The 12,863-nt window shown below is 39.7% G+C and overlaps 1 protein-coding gene across 3 annotated transcripts; it reads right to left on the bottom strand.

The window, feature by feature from the left end:
* Positions 1 to 32: 32 nt before the first annotated feature.
* LOC309513862 (tubulin alpha chain) lies at positions 33 to 12,697 on the bottom strand. Of its 3 annotated transcripts, XM_082189940.1 has the most exons (5): positions 12,563 to 12,697; positions 9,619 to 9,680; positions 9,125 to 9,347; positions 8,600 to 8,748; positions 7,343 to 8,484 (listed from the first exon to the last, which is right to left on the bottom strand). In XM_082189940.1, exons 2-5 carry the CDS (start codon positions 9,619 to 9,621, stop codon positions 7,510 to 7,512), a joined length of 1,350 nt encoding a protein of 449 aa, XP_082046066.1. In that variant the 5' UTR covers positions 9,622 to 9,680; positions 12,563 to 12,697; the 3' UTR covers positions 7,343 to 7,509. The 3 variants fall into 3 exon arrangements, with proteins under 3 accessions (XP_082046067.1, XP_082046065.1, XP_082046066.1); XM_082189941.1 differs by lacking the exons at positions 7,343 to 8,484; positions 8,600 to 8,748; positions 12,563 to 12,697 and adding exons at positions 33 to 1,036; positions 2,975 to 3,123; XM_082189939.1 differs by lacking the exons at positions 7,343 to 8,484; positions 8,600 to 8,748; positions 9,125 to 9,347; positions 9,619 to 9,680; positions 12,563 to 12,697 and adding exons at positions 33 to 1,036; positions 2,975 to 3,123; positions 3,246 to 3,468; positions 4,812 to 4,958.
* Positions 12,698 to 12,863: the final 166 nt, after the last annotated feature.

Genomic DNA, 12,863 nt, shown 5'->3' with positions numbered 1-12,863 from the left:
ATATTAAGTCAGGCATGAGTTGTCTTGCTAGGTTTGCAAGGTTTAGTAAGCCTTTAACTTAATACTCCTCTCCTTCTTCATCCTCTTCTCCGACACTGTCTGTGCCCACTTCTTCATAATCCTTCTCCAGGGCAGCCATGTCTTCTCTGGCCTCTGAGAACTCGCCCTCCTCCATACCTTCACCCACATACCAGTGAACAAAAGCTCTCTTGGCGTACATCAGATCGAACTTGTGATCTAGACGAGCCCAGGCTTCAGCAATGGCTGTAGTGTTGCTCAACATGCACACGGCTCGCTGCACCTTAGCCAGGTCTCCTCCAGGAACCACAGTCGGGGGCTGGTAGTTGATGCCAACCTTGAATCCGGTGGGACACCAATCCACAAACTGGATGCTACGCTTTGTCTTGATGGTGGCGATGGCAGAGTTGACATCTTTGGGTACAACATCTCCTCGGTACAGCAGACAGCAAGCCATGTACTTGCCATGACGAGGGTCGCATTTCACCATCTGATTGGCTGGCTCGAAGCAAGCATTGGTGATGTCAGCAACGGACAGCTGCTCATGGTAGGCTTTCTCTGCAGAGATCACTGGGGCGTAGGTGGCCAGAGGGAAGTGGATACGTGGATAGGGCACCAGGTTGGTTTGGAACTCGGTCAGATCTACATTTAGGGCTCCATCGAAACGCAGGGATGCTGTGATGGAGGAAACGATCTGCCCGATCAGCCTGTTGAGGTTTGTGTAGGTGGGACGCTCAATGTCGAGGTTTCTACGGCAGATATCGTAGATGGCCTCGTTGTCCACCATGAAGGCACAGTCGGAGTGCTCGAGGGTGGTGTGGGTGGTAAGGATGGAGTTGTAGGGCTCCACCACCGCTGTGGACACTTGAGGAGCTGGATAGACAGCAAACTCAAGTTTTGACTTCTTTCCGTAGTCGACAGAGAGCCGTTCCATTAGGAGGGAGGTGAACCCAGAGCCGGTGCCACCACCAAAACTGTGGAAGATCAGGAAGCCCTGGAGCCCAGTGCACTGATCAGCCTGAAAACAAAATGGTGAAAAATTAGATGGGGAGGATATCAATTATAAAAACATTAATTATAACTAAATTTACTGATATTTTATTGCCTAGTGAATAGCATGATTTAGGGGGAACGTATATGTTCTGTGAACTTCCTAACTATCCAGTCCCACCAAGATTTGTTTTCTGATTTTGCGGCCTAAAATGGCTGAAATGTGCATTCCTCAAATTGCGGCAATATTTGCAGGATATTTTTGCTGTCGTTCGGCACTGAAAACCAACCAATAATCATGATGTACTTGACTAATTAATGACAGTAAATGACAGTAAGAGTACAATTACCTGTAAATATTTTTGTGCATATTTACTGAAATGCACAAAGCAATGGTGACACCAGAATAGAAATACTCAATTCTGCTTGGCTGAAAATACAGAATTGTGTTAGATACAATACCTGCACAAGGTCACTGAATTAGTGTGTAATCAGTGACACAGAATATATACTATACATTTTAAGTGTTATAAATTATTATTTCATGTCACTGAATTATTATGTAATTACTTATATTATACACTAATTGTTATTAAAGCTATTAAAGTTATTCAGTCAAGAGCAGCGAGTAATTTTCTACAGAAGCAGGTTAGGCTGCTGTCACTTTAATGCCTAGTTCAGACTACACAACATCAGCCCAATTTTGGGACGATCCGTTTAACGTAGTGTGTCATGGGGACTCGTAAATGACGATTGGGCATCAGGATGCAAGATTCAATCATTTCATCACGTTTAGTGTCATAGTGGACGATAACCGCCGGTCTGTCATGTCAGAAAAACTAGCAGGTTTAATTTTTTTTCTGTCCTCCATGATGGGTTCTGTCACAACTGTGATGTTGACCAATAGGAGCACAGAAGCTCTTCTGAAAACAGCTTTCAAACATGGAGAAACAAAAGAATCAATGGTATAAGTGCTGCAATGGAGTAAAGGTTCGTGGAGCTATGGCAACAATACTCATACCTTTATGTTGTTTCCTCAAGGGACTACCACGACAGAGTGAAAAAAGATAAATGCTGGCGAATGATAGCGGAGACACTTCAGCAACTTGGTGAGTAGTACTGGATTAGCATTAAGCTAGTACAACCATTGTTTGTTAATGCTCTTGTTTCCAGAAGTCAGTTGCTAGTTCCGCCTTCTCTATGACATTAGACATCATTAAAGACGACAAACGATGATTAGACGTGAAGCAAAGTGTAGTCTGACAAGGCTTTGGAAAAAAACTGCAATTTCACATTTATTTAACGTTCATAGAAACGTTTGCTTTGTCCCACACGCATAAATATAAAAAAGGCATTGGACCAATTGCGCAGCAACATCTCACGCATTTTGGAAGCGAACAGGTTGAAAAGATAGTCAAGTGTGTTGTGAATTTTATGGAATTTTCCGAAATATATAGCGTTTGCAATCGTGAAATCCTGCAGGGACTGACTAACATCTACAGTTTATAGGCAAGGTGGTAGGGTTGGGCCAATAGACAATGCCATCGTCTATCGCCGATGGCTGACAGGCATCATGATGTTGAGCCGGCATTGTGATTCCTCCTCCTGGCCAGAAAGCTAAAGTAAAATGCGCACGGCCATTCAAACAGCATTTTCAATTAATTCCTATGGAAGTTGAGCTTCCAAAAAGAAACGCTCTGCTGCTCACTAGTGGACGAGCGCCATTGGGGCAGTGGGTGGGTCTTGTCCCACATACAATGGTTCCGACGCCCATGGGAACATTTTACGTTTTTAATAATTTAATTGTTTTCAATGTTTTGGCAGATGGCCATCTAGCTAACTGATATACAGAACCCCCACCTCCCGATGTCATCGTCCATTTCGATGTTTCACTTGGACATCGTCTGATGCCATTTTGGTAGACATCGTCCAACCCTACAAGGCGGTGACAGTATGGGTGTCTTACCAGTTTGCGAGTCCTGTCCAACACCAAGTCAATGATCTCCTTGCCAATGGTGTAGTGCCCACGGGCGTAGTTGTTGGCAGCGTCTTCCTTGCCCGTGATCAACTGCTCAGGGTGGAACAGCTGGCGGTAGGTACCTGTGCGCACCTCATCTGGAAAAACAAGAAACTTATAACTGCAAGCAAACCAATACACTTGAAATTGCCCCCAAAGAACAACATTTTACAGAAGGTGCCATAAAAAAAAAAAAAGAAATAAAAAAAAGGTTAATTACCAATGACAGTGGGCTCCAGGTCAACAAACACTGCTCTTGGTACATGTTTTCCAGCTCCAGTCTCACTGAAGAAGGTGTTGAAGGAATCGTCTCCTCCTCCAATGGTTTTATCACTGGGCATCTGACCATCCGGCTGGATCCCATGTTCCAAGCAATACAGTTCCCAGCATGCATTGCCCATCTGGGCTCCGGCTTGGCCGACGTGCATGGAAATACATTCACGCTGGAGAAAGAGAGAGAAAATAAGAAACAGTTTAACATTAGCAACTTGAAAAGCTCGGAAGAAATATCAGTGAAATATATCATGTAATAAATAGACCTTGTTACAGTAAAAGTTACAAAACATAATATTTCTGGTCTCCCCTAGAAAAATATGTGACAGCAGTTATCTTTTTACACACGTACATTACGTCCAGACAAGAAATGGGACAGAACGATAGGGCAGGATGTTTATTCAGCATGCTCTTCTCATATGGAAAGTTGTTGAATGGTGCCTTTTATTAAATGCAAGGGAAGGACAGTATAAGTTGTTTCCATTGTAACATTCTTAAAATTACAAACAAGGTACGTAATAGGTAGGGACTTTCTTTCAGCTAAAATGTTAAATGTCATAAAATATGCTCAGTGCCCAGTAACAGTAAGTAACATTATTGCCTAAGATAATCTATTTCCAAAGATCAATTGGTCTGCATGTGGATCAATGCCCATTACCCGCTCCCACCCATCCACACTGCAGCTGTTTCAGGCGTTGTATCTGCATGAGCGCATGCAGGCTTAAATGCTGACTAAGCCTAAAATCTAGGGAGAATGTGAAATGTACACATTTTGCACTCATATGCTCACTTTTTGAATGTCAAATAATACTATTTTTTTTACATCTGAATCAGAACAACATAATTAAATGAGTCACAGTGTGACTTATAGGTATAGTGTGGGGGAAGAGACCAAAAAGGGAAGGGCAGGGCTGATCCCTTCCCCCACCCAACGTGTACCAACCAGCTTTGACGAGACAAAATGAGAAGGAAAAAAAAGCGCGGTAACCGATCGCGCCTAAACTAACGGAAGACCTTTATTCGTGTAACGTTATCTGAAAATCTGACGTGTCTGCTCCACCCTGTGGCGCATATAACAAAAGCTTAAGCTTTATAACATATTTATAAGAGCAATACAATTCTGGATAATATGTAACATACATCTTATCGGGACGTTTATCAATTTTACACATATATCCGTTTAGTTTTCCGCCCCTTTTTCTTTGTTCTTCTGTCTGCCTTTCGAAAGTGCGTCAGACATACTAAAGCCCCTGCTGTTGCGCGCGTGCGCGCGCGCGCTTTTGTCTCACAGCCGCCCAATGCATCAAAATACCTTTAATTCTCACTAAACGTAATTTTAAACGATTTTACATATGTCTGACTATTTTAAGATCGAAATGACTTCAAATGTAATACAAAACTCGAATATATTTCTTTGTAAACAAAAACATCAGACTGTAAAATAACATTGTACAGAGAGAGAAAATATTCGTCTACCGTAATTACTGAAAATAAATGTGAAAATATTACTCACCATTTTGACAGAATTTCCTTCGGACCGACGTTAAGGATTCGGAAAATGAAGGCAGTATTGCCGCGGAAGGGGCCAGCCTACGCTTATATAGAGGCGCGCGACCGGATGGAAGAGAGGCGGGGCTTCTGGCTTCACTGTTAGCGCGGTCACGAGTTAGAGAGGAGGGGATTTTTGGGCGGAACTATGGGAAGTTCGGATCATTTTACTGAATCTCTTGTTCGATCTCGTCCATCAAAATGAACGAATCTTTTTTTCGAGTCATTTCGTTCATTTAAGGGGCTTAATGTTATACTTTTAACTGGCAAATTCCCCGAACACACCCACCTATGCAATCTTGATCATATTCTGAATTAAGAAATCATTATAATGCAGTCAAAAGTAATTTACAGGGAACATAAATAATTACTTTACCTTCCGAGTCTTTCGTTCATTTGTCACGTGACAGACGCAATGAACTGAATGCTATTATTATTCCTTTATGAACGACTCATGATCTAGCCCAGTAAAAGATGGGGTTCTTAATTTAAATGGTAAAAGTAATAATAATAATAATAATAAATCCTCACAGAAACGACGCTACACACTACGATAATATTGGTCACTGAGTTGAGGTCGTTTTTATGATATATATTTGAATAAGATCCGCCATTAAAAAATAAACCCTTATATCACTGCGCCAGACAAAGACGGGTGTTAGGTTTCATTCAGATTTCAGTCTTACCAAGATTTTAAGAAAAGGTTTGGCTAGGCATTTCTACAAATGTTTATCTGACCAGCTCTTTATTTTTAATTATTACACTTACACACTAGAAATAGTTCACCGAATGTAAGTGAGCATAAAAAGGACAATAATAATGTTTGGAGCTGTTTCCAGTGTTAAATTATAATATTCGATTTTTAATTATAAACATAAGATTAAACTAAATACATTTTATTTGATCTAAAGATACAATTTTTTTAAATTTATTTTTCAAATAATTTAACAAATGAATGAATAAATAAATAAACAGTACATTACAAGGAAATAAACATTATATAAAATAAATATTCATTATATAAATTATAATATATTACAGTTTTTCACTGCATAAACTGCGTCAAAAATATAAAGCTGCATTTTAAATTTTAGGATGAGAATGACTGAAGTTTCAAAACCCCTATTTTGAAGAATATCTTATTTTGTGTTCAGCAGAAGACAGAAATTCATACAGGTTTGGAACAACTTGAGGGTGAGTAAATAATGAAAGAATTTTCATTTTTGGGTGAACTATCCCTTCAACGGGAAGATAATATGTTCACATCAAACACATTGACTGTAATAATGCTCTCACTCTTTTCCCACAAAAGGTTTTGTGGCGTGGATAAGTCCAAATGTTTAGAGAAGGACTCAGTGGAGAATGTCTGGAATGCCTGGTAGGGCTGTTGGTGTCTGTAGGTGGAGGGCAGTGCATTTGTGTCAGTTTATGAACCAATAAAAGGGTCAAGTTCACATTATGTTACTATCATGCTCCCAAATGTGAGAAAAGGAGTCCATAAAAAGTCATCTGGTTTTAGGGGGAAAGTGTCGATATTTCTCCTCTGTTGTATGTAAAATGAGCTGTTAAGGGCTAGATTTGCATCCAAATAGATTATCTTCAATGTAAATTAGACCATTGTGTTTGTGGAATTTACCTTTCTATGTCTGGAACCATTTGCAATCCATCCTCACAATGAAAAAAAAAAAAACTCTTAAAATAGGATGAAGTGCAACTCTCAATTTACTGTTAGACAGAAAGCTTATTTTTCATTTTTACCAATTAAGTTCCTAATATATAGTTACAGCTTAAAGTGTGAGGGGCTTTGCCTGAAGATTTTACATTTAAACATTAGTTTTGTAAAGACATCTGAGTGTCGTGCTATGGCAGGCCAGTAGTGAAATTATCTTAAAATGACATGTAATGTAATTTTACCATGTAAGAAGGCACTTTTAAACATCTCAGCAACTAATGTTTTAATATTTGATATAACATGATTTTAACTTTCAAGTCTGTGCAAGGCCATCTCAAGCCGCTGAAACAGAATGACTCATGATTTTAAGTCATGCAAATAGTCTAACACTGTTGTTGATTGCTTCCATGGCAGCCTTTCAATGTGCTCTCCATTTGCATTTCCTTAGTCCTCAGGCAGTCAAATTACAGACATTACACAAGCAGGCTTCAGGTGGCACAGTACCGCCCAGTCTTTTATTCTTACCCCAGAGCACTTACACTTAGCTGTTAGCACTGTAGTGGTTAGTACTGCAACAATTCTCAACCTTTTTGTCTCTATAGTAACTGGTTATCTTGTTTTCTGAGGAACAATTTTTTTGAATGACAACCAACTCAGTGAAATAGACTACAACTAAAATGCAAATATGAGTCTTTAGAAGATATCACCATAACCTTTGTGGTCTGTCACGTGTGCTTGGAGGTTGGCTTGCATAAGTCACGTGGATGATTTGTTCATATTCATGCACTCATTACAGACAAACAAAAACAGACTGACAGCTTGAATCAATATCAGGAATTTTTTTTAAAGGCACATAGTCTACATGTCAAATACAGCTTTCAAATGAGCATAGGAAACATAAAAACAATATTTTGTTAGTGACAATACTGTTTGTGAAAGCTATGAAGATTTGTGATGTTTCTTGACAAGATTATGATAACCAGGGATTCCTTTAATACTCCTCTTCTTCTCCTTCTTCTGCGACGCTGTCTGTGCCCACCTCTTCATAATCCTTCTCCAGGGCAGCCATGTCTTCTCTGGCCTCTGAGAACTCGCCCTCCTCCATACCTTCACCCACATACCAGTGAACAAAAGCTCTCTTGGCGTACATCAGATCGAACTTGTGATCTAGACGAGCCCAGGCTTCAGCAATGGCTGTAGTGTTGCTCAACATGCACACGGCTCGCTGCACCTTAGCCAGGTCTCCTCCAGGAACCACAGTCGGGGGCTGGTAGTTGATGCCAACCTTGAATCCGGTGGGACACCAATCCACAAACTGGATGGTACGTTTGGTTTTAATGGTGGCGATGGCAGAGTTGACATCTTTGGGTACAACATCTCCTCGGTACAGCAGACAGCAAGCCATGTACTTGCCATGACGAGGGTCGCATTTCACCATCTGATTGGCTGGCTCGAAGCAGGCATTGGTGATTTCTGAAACGGACAGCTGCTCATGGTAGGCTTTCTCTGCAGAGATCACTGGGGCGTAGGTGGCCAGAGGGAAGTGGATACGTGGATAGGGCACCAGGTTGGTTTGGAACTCGGTCAGATCTACATTTAGGGCTCCATCGAAACGCAGGGATGCTGTGATGGAGGAAACGATCTGCCCGATCAGCCTGTTGAGGTTTGTGTAGGTGGGACGCTCAATGTCGAGGTTTCTACGGCAGATATCGTAGATGGCCTCGTTGTCCACCATGAAGGCACAGTCGGAGTGCTCGAGGGTGGTGTGGGTGGTAAGGATGGAGTTGTAGGGCTCCACCACCGCTGTGGACACTTGAGGAGCTGGATAAATGGCAAATTCCAGTTTTGACTTCTTCCCGTAATCGACAGAGAGCCGTTCCATTAGGAGGGAGGTGAACCCAGAGCCGGTGCCACCACCAAAACTGTGGAAGATCAGGAAGCCCTGGAGCCCAGTGCACTGATCAGCCTGCAGGATTAAATAATGAATTAGAATCACCTGTCAGGATTTGTCTGCTGTTCTATTGCAGACCAAAATGCAACCCCCAAGATAAAGCCAACCTTTGACCCCACGACTGTCTTACCAGTTTGCGAGTCCTGTCCAACACCAGGTCAATGATCTCCTTGCCAATGGTGTAGTGCCCACGAGCATAGTTGTTGGCAGCATCTTCTTTGCCTGTTATCAGTTGTTCAGGGTGGAACAACTGGCGGTAGGTACCTGTGCGCACCTCATCTGGAAAATTGGTAGCACTTTATTTGACAGTCCTGTTCCACATGTACATACTATGTACTTACAATAATTACAATAACTGGGTTATAACTAGGTACTAACCCTGAACCTAACTGTAACCCATGTAGTTACCTTATTACCAGTACTTTCTTGGTTAAGTACACTGTAATTACACATACTGTAAAATAAAGTGTAACTGTAAAATCAAATTGTATTTTACTATTTATCATTTTATTATATTTTAGATAAGATAATGTTGGTCATTTGCAACATTTATTTTCATCAGATTACTATTGGTATGTTATAACCGAGTATAAGTTGAGAGAAAAATCAATGTCAGTCTTCCTTAGTATAGAATTTATACAGTAAGTTTCATTACCAATGACAGTGGGCTCCAGGTCGACAAAGACTGCCCTTGGGACATGTTTCCCAGCTCCAGTCTCACTGAAGAAGGTGTTGAAGGAATCGTCTCCTCCTCCAATGGTTTTGTCACTGGGCATCTGACCATCGGGCTGGATCCCATGCTCTAGGCAATACAACTCCCAGCATGCATTGCCCATTTGCACACCTGCCTGGCCGACATGAACTGAGATGCACTCACGCTACAGGGAGTTAATGAGAGGCATGTTTAAAACTGCTAAAAGTAAAAGCCATTTAACTCTCTTTTGGAAAAGAACATCTTTTTCTTTTAATTTTTATAAAACACAAAGCTAAAACCAAAAAACATTATCAAGACAAAATCCGTAAAATAAAAATTAACAAATGGCTAACAAAAGTATTCGTGAAGACTAAGACCATTAATTCAAATTCAAGTACAATCATTCTCTATATTAAATAAAGCATCAGGCAAATAAATCTTTTAAAATGTCCTACCATTGTAGAATTTTCCTCTGGCCGACGTCAAGTGTTCGGTTGAGAAATCTTGTGAATGTTCTCTGTGAAGATATCATCACTATTTAAAGAGCAAGCTCATGCCATGGTAACATGGTTTGTTGTTGGCAACAAAGGGGTTAAGTCCAATTATGTTAATGTCATTCATAGAGGACTGCAGTGCACTAAACAAACAGGCCTAGTTACATCCCAGTGCTTCATGTTTCCTGCAAAAGACACGCTAACAGGCCAACACTTGCCAAGTCATCCATAGGCATTAATATTTAACCCTGCATTGGTAAATCACATCTTAACAGAATTTGGTGAGGTTTGTATATCACAGATGGAAGAACAATGTAAAACAGAGGTTTAGGAAAAGAGAGGAATGTGAACTTAAAATGTTTTGGTCCAACAATGCTAAATCTTTGACAGCACACTAAAGCAATCACTATTTTTCATACTTATGGTTAAGGATTTAATCAAACCCCCAACTCTAAATGTCTGTTCACAACAAGAGTGAAATAAAGCTAAATCTACTTCTCTAAAAGCTCTTTCTCATTCTTTCTTTCTGTCTCTACAATAAGCTGTGCAAACTGACCCGGGCACTCGTCATCTGAAGCATGTCATTTCTGTACCCTAATTAAGTCTATAAACTATTGTTAACCGGCCAGGTGGCCATGGAGCCCAAGAACAAACAATTCGCATCTGTTCCCTGAAAGTTCCCATGACAATAGATGCACATTAAACATAATCAAGTCAGAAGGGGGAGGGTGGAGCTTTGTTCAAAATGTTAGGCTTTGGAAGTGTTTTCACCCCAAATCTGATTCAAATCAAATTACGTCTTGAGCTATATTCCTGTCAGCACAAATCAGATTTTTCAGCAGATTTAGCAAGCGTAAACGGCAAAAAAACAAACAAAACAAAAATGTCTCTAATGCGAGACTTTTATTTTAAAAAACGTGCGTGAAAGCTATGACTCTTAGATTTCGTCAATTTTATTACGAAATTCAGACAAAAATACGTTTGGCGCTTGTAAATGTGACGTGACAGATCGCTGAGCGCCTCAGTTCAAGTGCACGTGAACCGATCATCTGTTACTTTTTTATTTAAAGATGCAGTACAACTTACCGAAAGTATACATAATATCGACCAATAGTGTTTTTCAACCACGGAAAGAGGTCAATATATAATAGCAGGAGAACAATGATGTCACATAACGTTACATTTACCTCAGGAAAGCCATTTAATGACCATAGCATGTTAATTGAATAGAAAAAATAGCTAGAGATGAGATTTTGCTGAGCACTATATTACATATTTATTATACTTTTACTTATGTAATTAAATAATGGTTATTATAACAAATAAGGCTTGTTATAATAACCCCCATCCCCCCCAACAAAAATCTCACTCCAAGCTAAACTCAAAAGTTGGCAGCCCTGGTATAGGTAAGATGAAATATGTCAGTGTCATTACAGTCTAACGTTATTTTCGTTAACTTACTTGGTACGAAATAAAACCTCTCGCCTCAGAAAAAACGAACTTTGCTTGTTTCCTGTCAGCTGTTATACTGTGCTGGTACTCTCGTGAGTGACACGCACTTTTTAATTTCACACGCAAATGCGGCGACGCGCGCTATGTCATTTGAATTATTATATTGTATATTTACCAAGGTAACTTTTGTTTCCGTTGTTTTATTGTTAAAGTCGGCATGAAACGGAAGTTGAGATTGTCAGTTTTTCCTTGTTGTGATGTGTATATACGAGTGAAACGGCTACTGAAATTAGAAAAAAATGTAGGGCGGGGCTTGATTTCGTCCTTCGGGAATTGATTGGATCGTTGGTGGTTGGGCGTTGCAAACAAAATGGAGGCAGATTTGAACATTCAGTTGTGGAGGATTTCTCTCCACCGGACTCCCCACCGCTACCCTCCCATTAAGGATTTTTTATTGAGGAGCCCGACGACGAGAACGAGGACGAGCAGCTACATTTTAAAATTCGTAAATTTTCTGAAACAAGATAGACACCGATAGCCGCACCCTCATCGGCTCTGGCCGCACGCTTTCGCCATGGCACGTGACCGAAAGAGAAGAGAGTCGTTTCGAGGGGGGAGGGAAGGGTAATGTATCTGATTAAAGATTATAAGGGTACATGAATTTTAGAAAAATAATGAAGTGCACAGATAAATCATTTATAATAAACACAACAATATTACATATAAAAAGAAGATTTGTAAAATTTGATTTCATGCCGACGGTACTTGTGTGTGTCAAGCACTTTTGGGAAATAAATTTGCTTAGTTTTTTAAAGCAAATTTATTTGACTTTTTATAGGCTTTATATATATATATATATATATATATATATATATATATATATATATATATATATATAATATATATATAATATATATATATATACACACACACACACACACACACACACACATATATATATATATATATATATACACACACACACATATATATATATATATATATATATATACACACACACACACACACACACACACACATATATATATATACACACACACACACACACATAATATATATATTATTATTATTATTATTATTATAGGTAAATTCCTAAAAACAAATTGGGTCGCAGTTGTCATAGATATACGTATACATATTAATGGCGGTTGTTGTTGTTTTTGGCGTATAACCATAGACAGTATAAGAAATAACGCAGCGTCGTTGCCATAGAAACCCTCTATGTAGAAACCAACGCAGACACATTCCAGAAAACGAAAGAGCACATGCATGGTACACACAAAACGGATCTGAACAGATGCGATACACGACAGTCAAATTTTTTTTTTTATCAGATTCCAATCGAATAGACAAATAATTGGATTTGGGATGACAGTGTTAACGTTTCAGAAAAAAGCACAGTGACTACAGCACAGAACATCACAATATATACCTGTCTAATGCAGACGTCGATAAGATTTTCTTGTGCGATGGAGGAGTTTTGTACAGCTGACCGACAGGGCGCTTATTTAACGTAAATTAGAGAGCGAGACGATGCACCTCCATTTTCCAGCATCCGTTTGGGGGAAAAAACGCCTCGTCATATGTGGGTGCGCCTAGTACCTACGTCGTTACCAATGCAACCCATGCAAATAAGTTGCTTATGGCTGGACACACATTTGATCACGAATATTGCAGACAGTCTGCCTGAAAATATATTTAAAAATAAAATAAAATAAAAAAATCAAATTTGT

The sequence above is a fragment of the Leuciscus leuciscus genome, assembly GCF_965113295.1.
Source record: "Leuciscus leuciscus genome assembly, chromosome: 14".
Lineage (NCBI taxonomy): Eukaryota > Metazoa > Chordata > Actinopteri > Cypriniformes > Leuciscidae > Leuciscus > Leuciscus leuciscus.
Note: the sequence above shows the minus strand (reverse complement) of the source record. Positions and strands in the feature narration are given on the sequence as shown.